Source organism: Aspergillus oryzae, chromosome 8, assembly GCF_000184455.2.
Source record: "Aspergillus oryzae RIB40 DNA, chromosome 8".
Taxonomy (NCBI): Eukaryota; Fungi; Ascomycota; class Eurotiomycetes; order Eurotiales; family Aspergillaceae; genus Aspergillus; species Aspergillus oryzae.
In genome coordinates this window covers 3,324,089-3,345,631 of record NC_036442.1, presented here as the reverse complement: position 1 = coordinate 3,345,631, position 21,543 = coordinate 3,324,089, and the positions used below count along the sequence as shown (strand labels likewise).

Genomic DNA, 21,543 nt, shown 5'->3' with positions numbered 1-21,543 from the left:
CTGCATATTAACTAACCCATTCTTTCACACAAGGAGAATAGAATCCGTTGTAACAATAGCGCGCATATTCGCAATACTATCAGATTCCCCTCACTAAAGTTGTGTTCAAACTCATTTTGCCTTCACTCAGCGTTCAAGAGGTCCGACTCTTATGGGCCTCAAGACAAACCGAGCTGCGGATATGCCAGCCGAGACCGAACAGAGAAAGTCCTGGACTCATTCGGCTCTACGGAAATGGACTCCCGGTATTTCAAGTCGGCTCCAAAGATAGCGATAAATAGATTCACTGTCCGTGCACGAGATTCGCGCCGGCGAACGGTTCCGGGCGTGCAATTTCTCTGAGAGGGTGAGAACATTCCCCGCTCAGCCTATCTGCATATTACACTCAAAAATGACATCGAGATCATTATCAACGTCGTGTGGACTGACCATGTGGGTCCAGAAGAGACTGGCATCTCGCTCGCTCATTTAACCGCAGGTGAACTTGTCTCCAGGCCCTTGAACGGTACTTCGGGATATACCACGCGGGATAATTGCAAGCAATGGCTTTATACTAACGTCGTATCTTTCTACAGTCTCTGCCGTAACTAGCCTCGCCGCCTATGGAACTCGAAGCATGGACATGAGTGACCTACTCGATTCCTAGGAGGGCTTTAGCTGCCAGTTTGCTTACTCTTCCTGAACTCCGAATTCGATTCCCAGCTCCACCTATGCACGGTCGCAAATGGGCATGCCAAGTCAGTTTGAGATGCAGACATGCTCAATAAGCCGGAGTGGTCTTAATATCGCGAGGACGGTCAAGGACATGTCAGTATCCTCGAATAAGAATAGGCATATATCGACGTAGTGTGGTTAATTGGGCCGCGGAAATATCTAGGACAAGTGATCTAGTCAACCCTGGGCCCATATTACTATTTATGCCAGCCCGAAGAATTCCGATGGGCAAAGAAATCTCCTGGTGCGAAGAGATTGTAAAGGTCCGACGATCGGTTCATTGTGAAATCCGCCTATCATCAGTATTCAAGGGATAATTCTCTCCGGTCGAACAGTGCCAGCTAGCCCTCAAACACCACGGAAGAAGTTCAATTTGTCCGACTGGAAGTATACGATGTCTACAAACACCAATAATCCCACTTAGTGGGGGGAGCACGATGTAGAAGCTAGAGGTGGCAAGTCATCACGTGTGAGAATTGCCCTGATGTTGAAGATGTCTACGCGTAAACAATAGGGGCTCACTGGTTAACACGACGAGAGCTTGCGCCTTCTCACCGTGGCGAACTCTGAACGATCGGCTTTCGGCTCGCTTAAAATCTGGGGCAAGTGCCGGATTCCCGCGCAGATAATCAATCATCCACGAATTGACGCAGCCTTGCATCTCACGCAGAAACACGCCCAGTGCCCAGAGCTCCTCCATCGTCAACAACCTCTCGGCGTGAGGTAACTTTTCGAGTTCAGAATGGAAAGAACCAGGCACCATATATGTTTTAGGGCAAGGCATTGGAACCGGGAAAGAGTTTAGACTCTTCGGCTGTGAGTTTACCGAGCGAGGACCCATATTTCTACCTTCTAGCCCTATTGGATGGCCCGGAGGTAGAATCCAGCTATCAATCCTTTTCTCGTGTCTGAGTGGCTGCTGGGATTTATTTCGACAAAACGTATTTGCAAACCAATTCTAGAAAAGAGTTAAAATGCATTCTTATCTCGCCAAGAGGCCCCCACACAGATGCAGCGACGTCGGATTGCCGAGTGTTCATCCCTAAGACATCCGTAAAGGGCCAAGGCCCATTTCCGAGACGACTCGGAGGCTGTACTCGTAGTGCCATCATGTAGGATCTAACCGAGTCTGACAGAGCTGTTTTCTAGCTTGCTTCCAGGCAATTAAAATGTGGTCTTATCTCCCCCTGTTCCCTTCTTTCTTATCTTTGAATCACACCCAGTTGAGTAAGGGTGATCGATCCAATTACTTGCATCATCATGAAACCCTATCTCCCGGAATACGAGGGACATGAGCCGCAGAGCGGATTGACCCCTGCGGTTGCTCCATTCGCCGGACGACTGGGGGGGAACCAGGATTTTGTAGTAGATCGCAGTGATCCGCGCAATGAGAAGGTCCTAGAGAAGGTGCCTGACGCGGCGCCATGGATGTCGCTGAGCGAAATCTTTGACCTCCGGGGATTTTTGAGTTTGGATCTGTGGAAGTTTGCTTGTCTGGAGTGCATCGGTAGGTTTTAATGTTATCTCGGACCCTTGCAGTAGTGGGCAGTGTCTAATTTGGGTCCCCCATTTGCAGCCAGCATGATGAATGTCTTTATCTCTGCATGGGTCACCCTGCATGAACCCGCCGCCGTCGAAGCCCCCAAAACCGAAGTTGGGATCTACCACACAGTAACCTTCTTTTCGCCCTTGTTCGGTGGCCTCACGAATCTCCTGTTGACGCCATTGCTCATTTATACTTTTGCGCCATCGAGTGGCGGCCACATCAGTCCCACCATCACTCTCGCCACGTTGTTCGCGCGGATTATCACGTTCCCTCGGGCCATCTTATATATGGCCGGCCAGACCCTTGGGGGCGCACTAGCGGGGTTCGCCATTCACACGGCCTACGGATCCCGGGATTTCACCGTCGGAGGTTGCCATGTAGACACCACCCTAGTGCCGGTCAACGCCGCCCTCATCATCGAGTTCTTTGCGTGCTTAGTGTTGATCTTCCTCGCCTTTGGCGTAGCGCTAGATCCCCGTCAAGCCAAGATCTTCGGGCATGCCGCGGGACCATGGTTAGTTGGTGTCGTCCTGGGAGTAGTCTGTTGGGCAACTGCCTTCACACGGCCGGGGTATATTGGAGCCAGTAAGCTTGACCGGAGAGCATCCCAGGGGAAGGATAGCACTGACAGGTTGATCAGGTCTCAACCCAGCACGTTGTTTTGGCGTTTATGTCGCATCGGAGTTCCCCGGTTATCATTGGGTTCATTGGGTATGTTCAACCCCGGTCATATTCACTAGTCTTGATACTGATAAGGAATCTGTAGGTGGCTCCTCTCGCTGCGGCCGTAGCCCATGGTCTTGTATATCTTATTGATCCTCTCTGGAGTGATCCCCGTCTGGAGTGATCACCCTTGATATGTATAATATGATTCTGTATATAGTACTAAGCAGTCCCATTAGCGCTTTTTTCTTCAGATATGCCTACCGTTTCTTGGGCCATAGGATTTGGTCCGAACAAGCATCAAGTAGCATTGCACAAACGCTCTGATAGTAGCATTCTCTCCCAGCATATTCGTATTTCTGTCCATTACAAACCGTAGTAGTCATTTCGATTGACATACGGACGGGAAAACGAAGTCATGAATAATGCCTTATTTGTTAATTCCACGCCCGGTAATCTCCGCTAAAGGACACCAAAAGTGTGAAGAATAAATTAGACCCAAACGAATACTGATCCTTTTCTTATCAATTTTTTGTTATTTTTTGCGTTGTAAAATGGAATTAATCCCGGGTTGTAGCACTGCATCTAGCCAGTCAACTACATTTTGTTGGATATACCATACCTGGCAGCTTTCGAATATAGGCAACGATCTTCCACGAGTAACCTGACGTGTTTTCCTCAAATATATATTTAGGCGGGCTGCTGGGTATCTTGACCTACAATACTTCCTTCAGACTCGTGATATCTTTTCCTTTTTCTTCCTTGGCAAATCCAAGTTGAGTACCTGCTAAAGAAACAGATCTAGCCAAGAAGTTCGTCCAGGATTCAGAGATAGCATACCTGCTGCAAGAACACCAAGTCTTCCTTTGGCTTGCTAGTTCTTTTTTTAGATTCGAGCTTAATGCCAAGAATGCGATGGGATCCTTCATTCGTCAACTTCAAAATCGCAAGTGGGCCCGTTCGAGGCTTGGGGAGAATACGAGTACGAGCATCAAAGCCACTTGGTAGCCTGATCAACAGTTTCTTATTTCGCATATTTCGTTGCCGTAGTGTAACTTCTGCGCATCTTACTCAGTACCACGTACGTGAAAAGGACGTTTAGAACTTTTACCAAGTTGTTGCGGCTGCAGTGGAGAAATAAGCTGCAACGCGATGTCATCCGCTGCGAATCCAAGCATACCAGTGCCCGATTACCCTTTAGATGACAACCCACCCAGCTACTCTGCTGCGATCCAATCTACCGAGCCATCACCTGGATTACTTACTCCAGGGCCCGGAATATACTCTGTGATCGGACAGAGTCGCTACCATGGCTCCACATCTTCCCTAGCCCTGAGCCACTCTAACACGGGCACCAATGAAGGGAAACGCAGACTACTCCTGGTCTACATCCATGGATTCATTGGATCCGAAGATAGCTTTCATCACTTTCCTAAACATGTTCATGATCTTTTAACAATATCGCTAAGTAAGAGCCACGTGGTCTATACGAAGATCTACCCTCGGTATAAGACTCGAGGACCGGTGCATATAGCCCGAGACAATTTTAGCCAATGGTAAGAGAACCTGACAGATACATTTATAAAATATACTGAACAATCCCAGGCTTTCACCGCATGAAGCGCCAGATCTAGATATTATTCTCCTAGGTCACAGCCTGGGAGGCATCGTCGCAGCAGAAGTTGCACTGATGCCAACACAGTCTGCAACTGGGCGTGTGAACACGGGACTGAATCATCGGATATTAGGACTTGTCAACTTCGATGTACCTTTCTTTGGACTTCACCCTCGCGTGGTGACCACTGGAATTGGAAGACTCTTCCGCCACAAACTGGATGAAACGAGCGACACCACCAATTCGGTTACATCCATGAATGAGGGCATCGGCAGTCCAGACACGACGTTTAACCCAGCCTTCCAGAATGATGTGAAATTAACGCGGTGGACTGGATGGGATGGGGCATGGCATTTCATTTCGAAGTACTCACATCACCTTTCGAGGTCGATTCTGCAGTATGCTTATTCGTATTATGACCACGCCGGATGTATGAACAACTACCCTGAGCTGTTCAAACGACATAAACAGTTGATGAAGCTGGAGGCCATCGATGAGCTTCAGGAGCAGAAGGCTCAGAGCCGAGGTGCTGCACGAGTCCGATTCGTGAATTACTTCACCAAGAGTACGGGGATAGTGCGAGCAGATAGGACGGACAAAACGTTGGAAGCACACATAGTCGAGAATGAGGGCCTACATAAACCGAATCACCAGCAAAGCATGGAGAGTACAACGGATATGCTCGAAGTCGACTACAAACCCGGTCGGAGAAAATCAGCGCCACCTTGCTCAGTTGATGCCGATGAATTGCTGGGGAGCAAGAATGTTATGCGTCCTAAATCAAGTGGTTCCCAGCCTTCAACGTTGCATTCAGAGTCCGCTGTGACGATGATTGAGGAAAGCACCGTATCGGACGGCCAAGATGAGGACACTACAGTGACCCGTGAGAGTTCACACCAGTCCCAGGAAGCTCGCCGACAGTTCTGCTACCTCCCGAAAGATGCATACCGCGGCAGAGAGCACCTGTGGATCCCAGTGCATATGGAGGGCATAGACGAGATCACGGCTCACCAGTCAATGTTTCTTCCGCAGGGTACATACTATGACAAGCTTGTTGGAGATACGGTAGCTTTCATTGAGCGTTGGATAAGCGATGACCTGACGAAACGAGCTATTTTGGGTGGTTTTTTTTAGTAAATAGACGTGCTTTGAGGCTATAGTCATATTAGATACCCCTATGCGATTCATACCTTTTAATCCAGCTCCATGCGCTCTTCATAGTTTCTTTTCTTCTTTCTCTTCCTTGTGTTAACTCGTTATATGTATAGACATCTCGATCTAATGTTTTGACCGTATGGCCTTAGGAGAGAGGCCAAAAATAAGGATTACTGCGGCGCTTCAAATGTAACAAGAGTAGGATGATAATTTCATTCAGATGCATATAAACAGTAACTATGTTTCAAAATATCATCAAGAATCGTGTGATCACGCCTGGGCAGGAGGAGGAGCACCCTCAGCAAAGACATCATTGACGCCTGTCACCACCCCAAGATTGCCATCCCGATTCACTCCCAGCCATTCCCGGAGCTGAGGACTCAGGGTCTTCTTCGTTTCCTCCGACAGCCCAACGCCCCAATTCACCTGACCTCTCAAGAAAGGGGCATTGTAAGCCCCGAACAACAGCGCCCGCTCTTTATCCTGAGTGACATTACAACCGGACGTGTGCCAGAGACGCCCGTCCATCACGATGATCGATCCAGCCTTGGCCTCGAACGGCACCAGGAGCTTTCTCGCCTCCTCCTCAGGGGGTACCTCCGCCTTAGTCTTCCAATGATGACTACCGGGGATGTACAAGGTGGCGCCGTTTTCGTAGTAAACGTCATGCAGACACCAAATCACGTTCAACCCCCAGGTCGACAACCAAGGATCGGGGCACTGTAGGGAGAGATCGGAGTGTAAACCCATGGATTTGGATCCGGGCAGTGCAATGTTCGCTGTGAAATTAGAAACAAGGAAGTTTTGTCCTAATGCGGATTGAACCATCTCCACAGCAACAGGGTGCGAGATGAGCTCGCGGAAGATGGGGTCCAGTTCCATCAGGTAGAAGATACGGACATTGCTGGAGTTGGGATCTAGCCAGTCGAGATAGGTCGGATCGCCTCGTCGTTCACTCTCTTCCTTTGCCTTCCAAAGCCGATCGACGACCTCCTTTGTTTTTTCGGGATCGATCACATTAGGGACGACGGCCCATCCGTCCTGTTTGAATTTGGCCTTGGCTTCTGTGAGCTGTTGAGCACTCACCGTACTGGTCGCCATGAGTTGTGTGATAAGGAAGGAATAGAGGATTTGCAGGAAAAAGAAAAATAACGACAGGAAAAGGAACAGCTAAACCTGAAGTAGCTATGGGTCCTCAGGATAATTAATAGCGTGACTATGCATTCAACACAACAGGCATTCCGTCCAAATGCCGAGTACTAGCAAAGGGCTGAGCCTGAAGATAAGGTAAGAAGACTACTACCAGGATTGAATGAAGAGAAAAGAGGCATGAGGCGTTCCGAACCATGGTATCAAAGCTTGAGTTACTGACCCTAGGAGTGTGACAAAAACGTCTGCATGCATAATGTGGAACAACATTACTTGGAGAACGATTGGACGTCTATCGTGTAGCTGTCCCAATCAAGCCTCCTCCGAGTCCAGGGGTATATTTAGGCTGATACCCGAAACTGTCACTTACATGCCAAGTAATGAGAAACTGGTTTGTGTCTGCCGGACCGTCAGATTATGCCGGGGATCGTTCGGCTTGTGGGGATGAGATGCAATAGACTAGAAGACGCGACAGGGCATTATCATTTCGTTGTCCACAGCTCTGTAAACATTTCGTCCTGTTCGAATCACCCAGAGCATGGAGTATTAGATTCTTTTGAGTGAAGACATACCACTAGACCCCAAGTCCATCCATGACTTACTCTTAGAGTAGTGATCTCAAGAACACTCCACGACTAGAGGCTGACTTTATTTCACATCCCAGCCTCGCCAAACCTTAGAAATAGTACAACGGTGGTGGTCAAGGCTGCGGGGAGAACCTTTAATGACACCAGAATCTGGATTCGGTGAGGCTGACGAGGCTTTAGTGCATCCTTTTAGAATATGGATACGATAGCCAGTGGGCCTTGGTGGATTCCCAGCCTTATCAAACCGTATTAAGCTCCACCTCGCCCAGGTTCTTGATCCTTCAATACAGTATCTTTGTATGCGGACTGGATGACATTCGTGTAGTCTACAGGTCACAGACGAGTGAGGATGATCAATGATGTGGCCACCTACACGTCTCGATATTTTCCATAGAACTAGGGTTCGTGTTCAAGAGGCAATATTCGAGAAGAACCGCTAGGCCATTGCTCTAGCAACGTCTGGTGAATATAACGTTTCTGTACTCCGTATCACTCGGACCATCTGTATTCGAGACCGTTAATTGTGTCCATTGACCCAATTCGATTATATTTGATATGCTACCCAACTGACTGGTCGGCTCATTGCCCCTTCAAGACGATGGGACCAGTCGTCACGGGGCGTAGATGTATGAGTATGCAGATCATCTCCCACAGAAGTTAGCCAGCCGTTACCCAAATCTCTGTGCCGTCTGCTAAGGACGGCAAAGTTCCGGGTCTGCTATCTTTGCACGTCAGGGGAGGCCGGATGAGGACCGCGAACATCCCGTGTGGACCCTGTCTAGGAACAACTCCAATGGAAACAACACACCAAGTGGGGTTTGTGGATGAAGTTGAGATGGTCAACAGAATCAATGACAAAAAGACGATCCCCACAGCATTGTTGCCCACGAAAATACTCCTTTTTCCTCACTTGCAAAGGTTGACCAAGTCACCACTCTGTAGCAAGCTGACCTCACGACCAGACTTAACACACCTCGGTCTTCATATCGCTACTTCGAGGCTGGTCAGAGTGTGTATAATATTTGATCATGTAGATTTCTTCACAGCAATACTGCCAGGGCCACCTGGTGACTCGCCACCATAACACTCAAGTCCAAATCTGTGGCCAGTGTTCATTTCCTGAGGCTTGACACGTTCCGACATACAGTATCACGCACCGAATCACTGATAGGTATAAAAGCGTTCCACTAGCACCATATCTACATTTTTGGCGCATAATTAGACATGTAATGCAATAGAAAAGAAGACTATCCTGAAGCATGAAAGCGCCCTAAATCCCGAGATATGCCGAATCAGTGTCTCGTAATTTAGGAGCCGTCTTTTCTTGTTCCTTATTACGCGATCTAAAATCCTGCCGTGGTGGACCTTGAAGCAGTAAACGTGAGGAGTCTTTGGGACCAGTCCTCTCGCGAGCGCCCACCTCGATGGAATGCCTTGGGCGAGACATAGTGGACATAGGGACTAGTGCTACCCTATGGAAATAGAGGCAATAAGACTCCCAGTGAAGAAAATAGGTGAACTAAAGTACTTTTTTAAAGGGGCATCTGTGCGCTAAATTCTTTTGACAGGACGGTACAGTGGACCAAGCCCGAGAAGCTCCACTCATCGATGATCCAGCCCTAGTTCACTTCACTGTCCTCTGCAGGATCAAATTCCAGCAAGACGTAAAAAGTCAGCTGGGAACAGGGAGAGTAAAAGAAGCAAAGAGAGGTCCATGGCTGTTCAACATTATATTTTGGGGGGTGCGACTCATGGAAGCTTCCCGGTAGTAAGACCTTCAGGAAATGGGAATCAACGAGAACCTGCAGCCCGTGACATGGGCAGTGTCGATGCCATTTGTGGTCATCACCAGCTTGTCGTGTATCCTTCGAGTATACTCTCGTCTTTGCCTCTCCAAATCGTTCGGCGCCGATGACTGGTTTATGGTAGCTGCGAGTGTAAATTCTCTTCCCTGTCACTCAAGGCTCAGCACTAACTGTGGTAGATAACATGGCTCGCCACTCAAGCCATCTTGGGGCAGATGATCGTGTTCGGGGGAGGAAAGTAAGTCGATCGTTCTCGAGGTCAGTTGCCTGCTATATTCACACACTGTCTCGGCATTATAGGCAGGATAAAGACGTTCCACCTGAAAACTTGCTAAAGATTGTGACGGTGAGTCGCCCATGATTAGCCAGATGTCCCACTCGCTTACCCGTCTGAAAGCTTCTCTTCGTCATCGAATTCGTCTATATCTTCTGCCAATGGCTGATCAAGATGTCTTTTCTGACCTTCTATCTTCGAGTACTGAGTATCTCACCATTGTACAAAAAGACCGTGTATGGAGTGATGGTCTTTACCTCGGCGCAGACCTTGGCCGTCCTGCTCTTTTACGGTCTGCAATGTCTCCCGCTGGATGCCTTCTTCCACCCCGAGGCCCATCCGGATGCGAAATGCATTCCCACGGCGGTGACGCTGTACTTTCCTGCAAGCATGGTGAGTACAAGGATACCCGTACCAGTTGCCCTTTAGGCTCCGGGTCCTAATAGCATCGCACTTCTTAGAACGTCTTAACCGATCTTCTCATTTACATTCTGCCGATCTATCCCTTATGGACTTTACAAATGTCTGCACGCCGACGAGTGGGATTGATTGTCTGTTTCACTGTCGGTGGTAGCACTATTATAGTGTCCCTTCTCCGCTTCATCGTACTTGTGCAGCTGGCCAGTGGCTCCAGGACCTTTTATGTCTACGGCTCCGTTGCGATCGTCACAACAATTGAGCTTTGCACGGCGATTATGACAGCCAACATGCCCTCCCTCCGATCGGTCTGGAGGACACATGTTTCAGGAACCTTGTACGGCTCGAGCGGTCGGAAGCCGTCTTCGTACGAACTGGGAACGACTTCAAGAGCCCGCGGCAATCGGAAAATGATCAAAAGCAGCATCGTCCAGAGACTGAAACAAGGCGCTACCAACGTTTCACACGCAGACTCGGAGGAGGAGCTTTGCCGCAATGGTGGGGACATTGTTGTCAGCACTCAGGTCAATGTGAGCAGTGTCGCAGATCCCAGTGTGAATAGTCCGCAACTACCGCCTTCATACTACAAGCCCAGGTAGACTGAAACGCGGCTGATACAATGGCGCGATTTTGTACGATAGCGAGTACAACTCATTAAGCCTTGATTCCATCAGTTCCTACGCTGCAAACGCTTAGATGGTAGAGGAACCCAGACCAGGGAACGGAAGGTCTCGAGGGAAGCCGTACCTCTGACCTGCAGCAGTCAGACTGCTTTGTTCAGCGACATGCCCTGCACAGTGAAGAGAGTTACCACCGTAACGCCCGTGAGATAGCCTGTAGGAATGTTTCCGGTGCTTGAAAGGCATGCTGAAAAACATTGAGAACTGCGTGGACGTAAAGTTGCAGCGATAAAGGTCGAAATGACGTAGCCAGCGACACAGCGACTTGGCGATTAACGATCGGTTATATAAGTCCGGAGATTCCTAGTTCTTCCAGGGTTGCATTCCTACTATCTCTTGGTCGGAAGCCTGTGCGGACAAAAGTGATCGTCGCATGCATCGGTTAATAGGAAGGGCTATCCGAGGGTCAATCAATGCAACCATCTCTGTCTCGGCACTTTAAAGGAAGTTGAAATCCTGTCGAGTTCAATCAAGTCAATCAGATGATACGATATTGATCAGGGTTACAGCGAGATGTCTCACTATATCTCCCCCTGAATCAAACCGTGTCCACCAATCGGCGAATCTGCATCTCAGCGGGATGCGAAGCCGAAGTGCGCTTATGCAGGTCGGACGCTGGGCCAATTTCCCCTCAGGAAAACTGCCTTAATTGAACCCAGCCATGATGTCAAGTCGTCAAGGGAAGCATATTTGAATGTGGCGTGCGCTCTAAGTGACAAAGGTAAAATGCCGATTTCGCCGCCATCTGCGCTATGGGGTTGATACGCTTCTATACCTCGCTGGCACTGATCTCTGCCTCGGCCTTCCTCGTCCGGGGTCAGAGTGATGATTTAGGCCTCGCGAATGGTTATACTAATCTAAAGACCAACAATTTCGACCTCCAGCTCGTTACGGACGCCCAGATCCTAGCATCGCTCAAGCCATCCGGGTCATCATTTGACTTCTTACCGTCGGATTACTTGCCGTACCGAGCAGCCAACGGTCAGTACCATATTGGAGACATCACCTTTCGGTATCGCGCGGTGGGGGAGAAAGAATGGACAGCCGGAGATTCCTCCCAGGCTCGGGCCGTGGTAAAGTCGCTTGACGCCAATGCGCTGGCCGCGGCCGATATAACATCAACGTTGCCGAGCAGCTCGGCTCTACAAATTGTTCGACAATGGTTGGACGTCGAAGGGGACTTGGGGCTGAGCTTCACCCTCACGAACAAGGGCAATAGTAGCGTAGAAATCGGTAGCCTGGGCTTCCCGATTGAGTCCAACAGTATCTTTACAAATCGCACGGCGGATGAAGTTACGGCGCAATGCTCCCTCGTGGACCCCTACATCGGGCGGGATGCTGGCTATCTACAATTCTCTCCAACCTCCGGGCAGGGTCCAACCTTGATTATCACCCCGTTGGTCAATACGAGTACCCCGTTCGAAGCCTGGCGCAACCTCGATGAGGTATCTGACACCTACACCGGGTACGGTAGCCAGACATTTGAAGGGTTCTATGAGTGGCAGACTCATTCAAAGGCATATGCCGAGAAGGAATGGGCTCAGGTGAATCCATGGAATGAACCAACCGCGCGCAGCCTCAAACCCGGTGAATCTACCACTGTGGGTCTTCGCTTCTCCGTGGTAAAGGATGGGGTGCGCGGAATCCAAAAGGCTGTCCAGGGGACAAATACCCCATTGACGATAGGAACAGGATACATCGTTCCCCGCGATCTGACGGCACAGCTTTTCGTCTTTCACTCGGCCAATGTGTCCAAGGTCGTATCCGACAACAATGCCTTCGACATTGCACGCCCTTCATCCAACCTTGTTTCCCTTTCCCCCACCCAATCAGCCTGGGGACGGACCAGAGTCACCATCACCTACGCGGACGGAAAAGTCCAGACGGTCCATTACTTCATCACGGACACTGCCCCGGATGTGATCTCCAAGTTGGGCGAATTCTCAACCACTGCCATGTGGTTTGACGACGAGAAGGACCCCTTTGGTCGGGCACCCTCTGTGATCACGTATGACGAGGCCACCAAAGCACAGGTTCTTCAAGAGGCGCGTGTTTGGATTGCTGGACTGATGGACGAAGGTGGCGCCATATTTCTCGCTTCCACGATGAAAGAGCACGGTCTTCCCAACGCCGCGGAGGTGGCGAAGCTGGAAGAGTTTGCGTCCAAAGTACTGTTTGGCAACATTCAAAACGCCAATTTCACGGTTCGTAAGAGCGTCTTCTACTACGATCCAGATCAACTTCCGAGTTATGAGTACAGCAACAATATCGACTGGGGAAATTGGTGGTCGTGGAATAAGGACGCTTCATACTCCACCGATCGTGCATATGACTATATCCACGTTATTGGCGCATACTGGTCATTGTATCGCGCCGGCCGCGACAACCCTACCCTTCTCAAGGTGCACCCATGGCAGTGGTATCTGGGCCAGGCGTACAATACGACCGTAACGTGCTTTGCGACAAACTCTGCCGGTGACGGCCTGGTAGGTTATTCGCGCCTGGGTCTAATGGGAGAGACCGTTGTCGGAGAGCTCCTGGCAGATCTGCAACGCGAAGGCTGGACCGAAGAGGCGGACGCAGTAGAAGCCGCCATGAAACTGCGCGCGGAAGCGTGGGACAGGCAATCGGAGCCCTTTGGAAGCGAAATGGCATGGGATTGCACGGGCCAGGAGGGCGTTTATTACTGGAGCAAGTAAGTCGCTCTTCTCCCTCCATTTCGCGCAGAAAGTCCTCGTGGCATTTTGCCCGGAAACTAACATTGGCGACGAGCAAAGTTATTTCAATCTTACGCAGACAACGACGAAGACCATCAATAGCATTTTAGGTCTGATGCCAACGGTATCGCATTGGGGCTGGAATGGGAACGCCCGGCGGTACTGGGATTTCATGTGAGACTCAGTCCAGCATCTGCCTGTCCAAGACTAAGATCCTTTAGCTATGCCGGGAAGCTCCAACGGATTGAACGCATGATCCATCATTATGGTTCCAGCCTCAACGCATTGCCCCTCCTCGCTGAGTTTCGACAAAACCCGAGCGACACCTATCTCCTCCGAGTTGGGTACGGTGGAATCACTGGCCCGTTAAGCAATATCCGGGAGGACGGCTCGATGTACAACGCGTTCCACTCATTTCCCGATACTCTCAAGGGCGATGACTATTCCGGCGACTATGGTCCTAGCTTCCTTGGAATGATGCTGGGTGCCGGTACATACGTCGTCGACGACCCTGACGTCGGTCTCATAGCGTACGGTGGCAATCTGTCCGTGGAGAGCGACAGGGTGACAGTGCGACCGCGTGATGCCGTCCGGCGACGTGTATATGTTGCGTCGATGGGTGTTTACGTCACGATAAGTACCGGCCAGATCGAAGAGTTCTCATTTTCCGCCACTCAGCCAAACTCTCTTGAACTGGATATTGTCGCAGGATCATCCAATACGACCACGGCGATTGTATGGGTTGAGAACCCTGGTACAACAGACGCGTATGCAGTAACAACCAGCGGGGAACAGACGAGGGGAGGTGTGGTGGTTGAGCTATCGGCTGGCTCCGTGACTGTCACAGTAGCCAGGCAGTAGACCTGTCAGAGGTGTGCTGTGTTGTAAGCCTTATGAAACGATGAAGTGATAGTACTGTCAAGTAGCTTTGGAGAACAATCACACTTGATTGACTCAGACTCTTCAATCCATTGCCGCGCTCAAATGTTGCGGTCCGTAGCTCTATGCTGGCGCTGGGCCGTACAATCACAGCAACGCACTGCTTCAATGTGAGCTCCTAACGACGGCGCGACAGCATTCGGTAGTTTCTCGACACGGTATGCTTCCTCGATCGGGCGCGAAATAGGAAAGTGGAATTTTTGGCGAAGTGTTACCTGAGCCTAGTCACGGTCGCGGTCCGTGAGAACTGAAGAGCTGTGCATGGAGGAGGAGACCATTCATTGCCTTCGGAAAAGTCTCGGTGGTATTCCTTTTTGCCTGAGGCAACAGCCACACGGTGCACCGCCACCTGTCGCTGCCACAAACAACAGTCACGCATCAACGGGATATCAAACGAAACACAACCTATTTGCCTCCTAATATATAGGCTTACACGCTCTAACATATGCGTCCGAGATAGGACCATGGAGGCAGTGTAACTGAATTCTTACAGCAAGTCCAAACGTGTAGCAGCCCTCCAATAGTAAATATACTCGGATATATATTTCGAGACACAAATACATTTACTATGCTCCCTTCAATGAGGAAACCATCGCAACGCCCTCAAAACGTTATGCTGATAATGGACTGAAGGATACCTCACCAGCGGTAGCTATCCATCTTCTTGAGCTTCTTGAACCTCTATCATCAAGGCGAAGTTTCTCCGGGATTTTATTGGTGGAGTTGGGAAATGCCGAACCCCAGAGCTGGATATTGCGACTTGCAGAGATTGTTTCATGGCTCGGTTAGTACCTGGCCCAGTCGGTTAATTTTGTACCCCTTCCCTGTCTCTTCTCGGAGGTCACTCCGTGTGAAACAATAGGTAGAAGCTGTATAAAGTTTGGAACTACTGGTCAAAATGTTAGACTAAAGGCACCACCTAACGCCTCGGAAAGAATGTTTCTACTGCTGATCAAGTTGGCAACTTACGCAGCTGCCGTGGCAGCGCAGGTAGATAGCTCTTCGCCGTTCTCATTTACTTCCAAGGGCAATCCGATCTTATCCAATGGGTCGTGGTATTCCGGGGATCCTGCCCCGTTGGTCGTCAATGACACGCTGTATATCATCACGGGACGCGACAGCGCTCCTCCGGATGAGAATGCTTTCGTGATGAACCAATGGGGGATGCTGGCCTCATCATCTGCAAATCCGGAGGGAGGTACGTGGACGTTGTATCCCGACGTCGCTGACCCTCAGGCCGTGTTTGCGTGGGCCGAACCCGGCAGCGCGTATGCGGCGCAAGTGGTCCAGGGTCATGATAGCCGATTCTACATGTACGCTCCGGTGACTCAGGCCGATAGCGCTAACGAAGATGCATTTGCGATCGGCGTGGCCGTCTCGGACTCTCCAACGGGCCCTTTCCAGGATGCTCACCCCTCGGGCCCGATCATCTCCCAGTCGGTGCCACCACCCGGCAATACCATCCAGAATATCGATCCGACCGTTCTGGTTGACGATGATGGACATGTGTACATCTACTTTGGGACTTTTGGGCAGCTGCTTGGCTATCAACTCGATCCGGATATGGTTACAGTGGCATCGAATGTTACGCAAGTCACCAGCCTGACGGGTTACTTTGAGGCGCCCTGGTTGATGAAGAGGCAGGACGTGTACTACATGTTGTTTGCAGCAAACAATGCTGGGGCTGATTCTCCCTGTACGCCAACCTCGTATCACGCCTGTATAGCCTACGGAACCGCGTCATCTCCAATGGGCCCCTGGACGTTCCAGGATGTAATTCTCCCGATTGTATCCTCAACGACTTCTCACCCGGGAGCGGTGGAGTGGAATGGTGAATGGTATCTGGTATACCACACGGCCGACGCCGTTGGAGGAGGTCATTTTCGCCGTAGTGTCGCCTTTGATAAACTCATCTGGGACGATAGTCAAGCTCCTGCCAAAATCAATGTTGTACAACAGACATTTGGTCCCAAATCGCCTTCCCCGCCCACTCACAATGTGGCCCCACGAGCGGTAGCAAGTTCTGTACACTCGACGCCGATTCAGTACTGGGTCCAAGCCTTGAACGATGGAATCATTCGAGAGAACCCTTTACCACCAGACTACTGGTGCTCCTATGAGGCAACAGACTCCCCCCAAACCAGCACGCTTGTTTATACCTGGAATGAAACGGTTCAGCTTAATGGCACATCGATGGTGTTCTTCGCTGATCATGCTGCTGGAGCTAATGAAGGTGTTGCTCCTCCTCAGGAATGGTACATCGAGTACAAGGACGGTTCGGGTACATGGCAACGGGCTGCGAACACCTCGTCGTATCCCCTGGAAGTGACCGATACGCCCGATGTAGTGGCGTTCGAAACGGTGGATACTGTTGCAATCCGCGCAATCTTAGTCGCATCGGGTGCCCAGGGTCAATATGCCGGTGTTGGTGTGAAAGAATGGGAGGCTTTGTCCACCACCCTGCACTCGTATTGACTATAGCTCGTAGTATGTTGAACATTAGTATATATTGTCCAAAGCTTATTTCCGAGGTCTTGTCCAGTGTTATGGCGCCCGGAGTTTTCCGTGGTGCCTCTTACATTCTCGTCATCCACAGGACACTACCGTGCTTTACATGCATGTCGAGATTGGTGGAACAAAGCCGCCTTCGCTGTGCAAGAAGCGATCAATTCTGCCGTCAGCTCATCGTTTTATTATTTGTGTAAGAGCTTGATGTCGAGATAAGCATTGTCATTAACGTGTCTTATCCCTTAATATGTGCTTCGTGGGCATGTCATTTATGTCTGAAACTCTCACTGGTTGAGTAACTAGAGCAATGGATATCCGATGGTATCCATGAACCAGTCGTTGTGGAGAATCATTATAGACTTAGCGTAATTGTAATATATTTGTCAGGTACGTAAGTGTCTGTAGCAAACAGCAGACGCAAAAAAGAAAAATCTCGAGATTAGTGTGTGGAGTCTTGAATATCCTCAGACGCTGCTCCTCGTGGTAAGCGTTGGTCTGGCACTACCACGATGGCTAGTGACCCGCTTCATTGAAGTCTTTGGGTAAATTTTGCACAGGAATAGATCGGAGTATCTCCTCTCGGGATAACATCCATGTGTGTTGGGACGACGAGCCGATGTGAGGGCATATCGGTACTCTGCGTTCCGTAAGATGCAGGAGGCGCTGTCATAGTTGCTTGGCAGCACACGTTTAAATGAGTGTCCTCCAATAGGCTCATAAGTTCCAATGGGATGGTGAAACTAGAGCTCGTCACTTTTGGAGACGTAGTGAGTAATGGCATCGGGATAATTGACCGTGTTTCATCTGGACATACGTAAGGACTTGTCGGCGGCGTTGGCTATGCTGAGAGATCCCTTAGTCTCATTCAATGAATCACGTCTTCTAAAAGGTCTCCGTTATATATAATGTGGATAGATTGATATCCACGTTAATAAATAACCATACCAGAGATAGGGGGAGAGTCTGCGCCAACAGGGAGACAACGGGGTCGGGCCCGCTCTCTCATTGGAAGAGCGTATATTAAGTGGTAGATTAAGCTTAAAAATCAATCCCGAGTCATCTCTACTACTCTTTTGTCAATTGATGGATCATCCCAGAGTGGAAATTGCATGGTTCCATTAGGCTTTTACATATGCTTGGTTGGGGCGGATGTGGACCAGCCCTAAATGGGACCTCACGGCAGCGAAATTCTCCGACTATATCCACGATCATCGCAAGACTTAACTCTCTGTGACCCAGATCGCTGGTGATTCCCCGTAAATATGTTCCTCTACCACTGTGCCATGACAGAAACCCTCTAAATGCCTCACCCGCAAGAATTGATCGTGATATTCCACCACCAGGAGAAGAAATCAAGGTATAAAGATGACTAATTTTTTATTTACTAGTGTTGGAGCGGCCGCGTCATGCAGTTTCCCCTATCGGACAACGTAGGATTCCACCAATAAAGCAGCGCAATATGTGCTAAAGAAATACCCATCTACTTGAAACGACCATATCCAGCAGTGAGAGTACCAATGCCGAACCGACATTTTCCCGGCTGGCCGTGGTGGAATTGTTTCACAGATGCTGACGATCACCTACCCAAACCAATATAGACTCCGGAGGGATCGGCAAGGGCTTCACCATGTACAGTAGCCGGTCCATTCCGACAACGATTCGTTCATCTATCCCTCTTCCTGGCTATGGAGGCTGTTCGAGATTAACCCTCTATACCCCCACCTACTATGGGACTCCCTAACAAGGCCGAAACAACTACGGTGCTGGAGAAAATCAGCTATAAGAATGAGTTCTGCTGGTCTTAAAGGCCTGTTGTTCTCCTTCTCAACGCACGCAATCTCACTTCTGTCATTCTTTGCTTTCTTTTGTCTCTGTTCTAGTCACTCTTTCCTTAATACCATCTCAAACCTCAACAAAAGACTTCCAGGATGAAGTACGCCGCTGTTCTTACGACCGTTGCCGCCCTCGCCTCTCGGGCCTTGGGCGCTGGTGTCTCTGGCACCGCGGAGGGCTTCGCATCTAGCGCTACTGGTGGTGGCAGTGCCACCGCCGTCTACCCCACTACCACCGATGAGCTGGTCTCCTACCTCGGTGACGATGAGGCCCGTGTGATTGTTCTGAGCCAGACTTTCGACTTCACCAACACTGAGGGTACCACCACGGAGACTGGTTGCGCTCCTTGGGGAACTGGCTCCGCCTGCCAGGTGGCCATCAACAAGGATGACTGGTGCACCAACTACGAGTCCAGCGCTCCCTCCACCTCTGTGACCTAGTAAGTGTGCTACAAGCACGAGATTAGGCATTAGCGTCTCCCTAACACGCACTAGCGATAACGCCGGTTCTCTTGGTATCACTGTCAACTCCAACAAGTCCCTGATCGGCGAGGGCACCAAAGGTGTCATCAAGGGCAAGGGTCTCCGTATCGTCAACGGTGTCGAGAACGTCATTATCCAGTACGTTGGCAGCCATGGTGTTCTTAATTGGATGGAGAACAGATATTGACTGTTTCCAGGAACATTGCTGTCACCGATATCAACCCCAAGTACGTCTGGGGTGGTGACGCCATCACTATCAACCAGGCCGATCTTGTCTGGATCGACCATGTGACCGTATGCTTTCCAGCTATCGAATGATTTGCGTCGACAGGAACACAATAACTGACAAATCTCACAGACTGCTCGCATTGGTCGCCAGCACTACGTCCTCGGAACCGAGGCTGACAACCGCGTCACCCTCTCCAACAACTACATCGATGGAGAGTCTGACTACTCGGCCACCTGCGACGGCCACCACTACTGGAATGTCTACCTGGACGGCTCCAGCGACAAGGTTACTATGAAGGGTAACTACTTCTACAAGACCAGTGGCCGTGCTCCTAAGGTCCAGGGCAACACCTACCTGCACGCTGTCAACAACTACTGGAACGACAACTCCAACCACGCCTTCGAGATCGGCTCCGGTGGTTACGTCCTTGCTGAGGGTAACACCTTCGCCGACGTCACCGCCGCCGTCGAGGACTCCTCCTTCGAGGGTGAGCTCTTCTCCTCCTCCAGCGATGCCGACACCTGCAGCTCCTACATCGGCCGCGCTTGCAAGGCCAACTCGTTCACTAACTCGGGTGACCTCTCCGGCACCACCGTCGACGTTCTCTCCAAGTTCAAGGGTGAGACCGTTGCCACCGCTGACACCGCCAGCACTGCCCCTGCCTCCAATGCTGGTCAGGGTAACCTGTAGATGGAAACATTTGCGAGGTTCCATACTCTTCCAAGACGTTAGTCGCTTGAAGTCGAAGTGGCAGTGATCGTGTTACACAGCAAGGGCTCTATGTATTTTACTGTGTAGATTAATGTCTATCTTCGCTTAATTTATATTATTCTTGAGATACGGAGTAGCTGAATCGGTAGTATTTCTTTTCACTGAGCGGTCAACGGATTAGTATATTTCTACTCTGCACGGGACGACGATACTTAGCAAGGACTCAGCATTCTCCTTCGTGCTACGCAGTTACGCTACGGTTTCCGAGTCACCGAGAGGTTCTATACTACATAACATTAGAGTAGATTGTGATTATATTCTGTTTATAATATACTACAGCGACTGTTCTAAAAAAAAAAAAAAAAAAAAAAAAAAAAAAAAAAAAAAAAAAAAAAAAAAAGGGGTTTTCTATTCGCCATCAGTAACTACTGGTTGCTAGAACTCTCTTCATTCTCCTCATTCTTCTGGCGATTACGAGCCGCATTGCCCTCCAAGCCATATAGAACGTCCGCCGACATATTGGGAATTATCATCTCAAATGTATCCCGAACAACGGTATACTGATAATACCCGCAGCGAGCGATCGGTTGGGTTTTCTTGATATCCAGCAATCCATCAGTGAGTACTTCATCGGCGATATGAACCCCGATAACCTTTCCAATGACGATATCCACGGTCCCCATGGGTGGGTTTCCTGGTAGTCGAACAGTCGTGTGGTACTCGCATTCGAACTTCACAGGCGACTCCTTCACCATGGGAACATCGACGATTGTCGCCTGCTCCTTGGTGATATTGCACAGTTCAAATTCGTCAGTCCCATAGGGCGTCTGTTCGGCGGAGATATTAACCGCTTCACGCAGATCCCAGGTCGCCAGGTTCCAGACAAAGGTTCCCGTTTCTTCAGCATTCACCACTGTATCCTTGCGCGCGCCAGTAGCGGTCTGGTTGGAAGAAAACATAACGTACGGCGGATCAAATGTTAGGTTGTTGAACTGTGAGTAAGGCGCCAAGTTACATTGCCCTTTTTTATTCTTGGTGGAAATCCACCCAATGGGACGAGGAACCACGCAGGCCTAGAATCCATGTCAGCGGGGATCAACAGGTCAACCACCAGGGATTTTCTTACCTTGAAAGGGTCATGGGGGAGACCATGCTCAGTCACACCAGGTTCGTAAAACATGCTTGTTTAGGAATAACGGAAGGAGTATGAAACGTCGAGTGGTCGATAAATTTGGCGCGGGATATCAACTCAAAGCAAGCACACTGTTCTATTTGATAGATTGAGGACAATCGATCATGAACGATTCTTATAAGCGTCATCTAAGGGATCTTCACGGATAAAGCGGCAAAGAACCTCATACTTCCTCGAGCGCGGCAGTTGCGATCTATGGTGGAGTAAAAGTATGCATCACCATTAAATCGCCTGGGGACTTCAGGGTGATCGCCGAGCGTCCGAGATCCGAGCGACCGAGTGTATTTGTCCAGCCACCACATTTAACATTTACTGGTCGTGGTTCAG

General features: G+C 49.9%; 8 protein-coding genes across 8 annotated transcripts; 6 read left to right on the top strand and 2 right to left on the bottom strand.

The window, feature by feature from the left end:
• Nucleotides 1–1,974: 1,974 nt before the first annotated feature.
• AO090010000024 (uncharacterized protein) lies at nt 1,975–3,107 on the top strand (the record flags this gene model as incomplete). The annotated part of the gene is made up of 4 exons (XM_023233848.1): nt 1,975–2,221; nt 2,291–2,845; nt 2,901–2,971; nt 3,027–3,107. 4 exons carry the CDS (start codon nt 1,975–1,977, stop codon nt 3,105–3,107), a joined length of 954 nt encoding a protein of 317 aa, XP_023094003.1.
• A 968-nt stretch (nt 3,108–4,075) lies between these two features.
• On the top strand, nt 4,076–5,672 carry AO090010000025 (uncharacterized protein; the record flags this gene model as incomplete). The annotated part of the gene is made up of 2 exons (XM_023233847.1): nt 4,076–4,479; nt 4,529–5,672. The coding sequence occupies 2 exons, from the start codon at nt 4,076–4,078 to the stop codon at nt 5,670–5,672; spliced, it is 1,548 nt and encodes a 515-aa protein (XP_023094004.1).
• Nucleotides 5,673–5,963: 291 nt separating this feature from the next.
• On the bottom strand, nt 5,964–6,794 carry fmaF (Fe(2+)/2-oxoglutarate-dependent oxygenase fmaF; the record flags this gene model as incomplete). Its single annotated transcript, XM_001827026.1, has 1 exon — nt 5,964–6,794. The coding sequence occupies one exon, from the start codon at nt 6,792–6,794 to the stop codon at nt 5,964–5,966; it is 831 nt and encodes a 276-aa protein (XP_001827078.1).
• A 2,655-nt stretch (nt 6,795–9,449) lies between these two features.
• On the top strand, nt 9,450–10,621 carry AO090010000027 (uncharacterized protein; the record flags this gene model as incomplete). The annotated part of the gene is made up of 5 exons (XM_023233846.1): nt 9,450–9,472; nt 9,535–9,580; nt 9,632–9,901; nt 9,970–10,520; nt 10,567–10,621. The coding sequence occupies 5 exons, from the start codon at nt 9,450–9,452 to the stop codon at nt 10,619–10,621; spliced, it is 945 nt and encodes a 314-aa protein (XP_023094005.1).
• A 736-nt stretch (nt 10,622–11,357) lies between these two features.
• Nucleotides 11,358–14,183, top strand: AO090010000028 (uncharacterized protein; the record flags this gene model as incomplete). Its single annotated transcript, XM_023233845.1, has 2 exons — nt 11,358–13,300; nt 13,433–14,183. 2 exons carry the CDS (start codon nt 11,358–11,360, stop codon nt 14,181–14,183), a joined length of 2,694 nt encoding a protein of 897 aa, XP_023094006.1.
• A 1,014-nt stretch (nt 14,184–15,197) lies between these two features.
• Nucleotides 15,198–16,736, top strand: AO090010000029 (uncharacterized protein; the record flags this gene model as incomplete). The annotated part of the gene is made up of 1 exon (XM_023233844.1): nt 15,198–16,736. One exon carries the CDS (start codon nt 15,198–15,200, stop codon nt 16,734–16,736), a length of 1,539 nt encoding a protein of 512 aa, XP_023094007.1.
• A 1,961-nt stretch (nt 16,737–18,697) lies between these two features.
• On the top strand, nt 18,698–20,003 carry AO090010000030 (polysaccharide lyase family 1 protein; the record flags this gene model as incomplete). The annotated part of the gene is made up of 4 exons (XM_001827030.1): nt 18,698–19,041; nt 19,097–19,222; nt 19,282–19,378; nt 19,443–20,003. The coding sequence occupies 4 exons, from the start codon at nt 18,698–18,700 to the stop codon at nt 20,001–20,003; spliced, it is 1,128 nt and encodes a 375-aa protein (XP_001827082.1).
• Nucleotides 20,004–20,449: 446 nt separating this feature from the next.
• AO090010000031 (flavin reductase family protein) lies at nt 20,450–21,204 on the bottom strand (the record flags this gene model as incomplete). The annotated part of the gene is made up of 2 exons (XM_001827031.1): nt 20,450–21,097; nt 21,151–21,204. The coding sequence occupies 2 exons, from the start codon at nt 21,202–21,204 to the stop codon at nt 20,450–20,452; spliced, it is 702 nt and encodes a 233-aa protein (XP_001827083.1).
• Nucleotides 21,205–21,543: the final 339 nt, after the last annotated feature.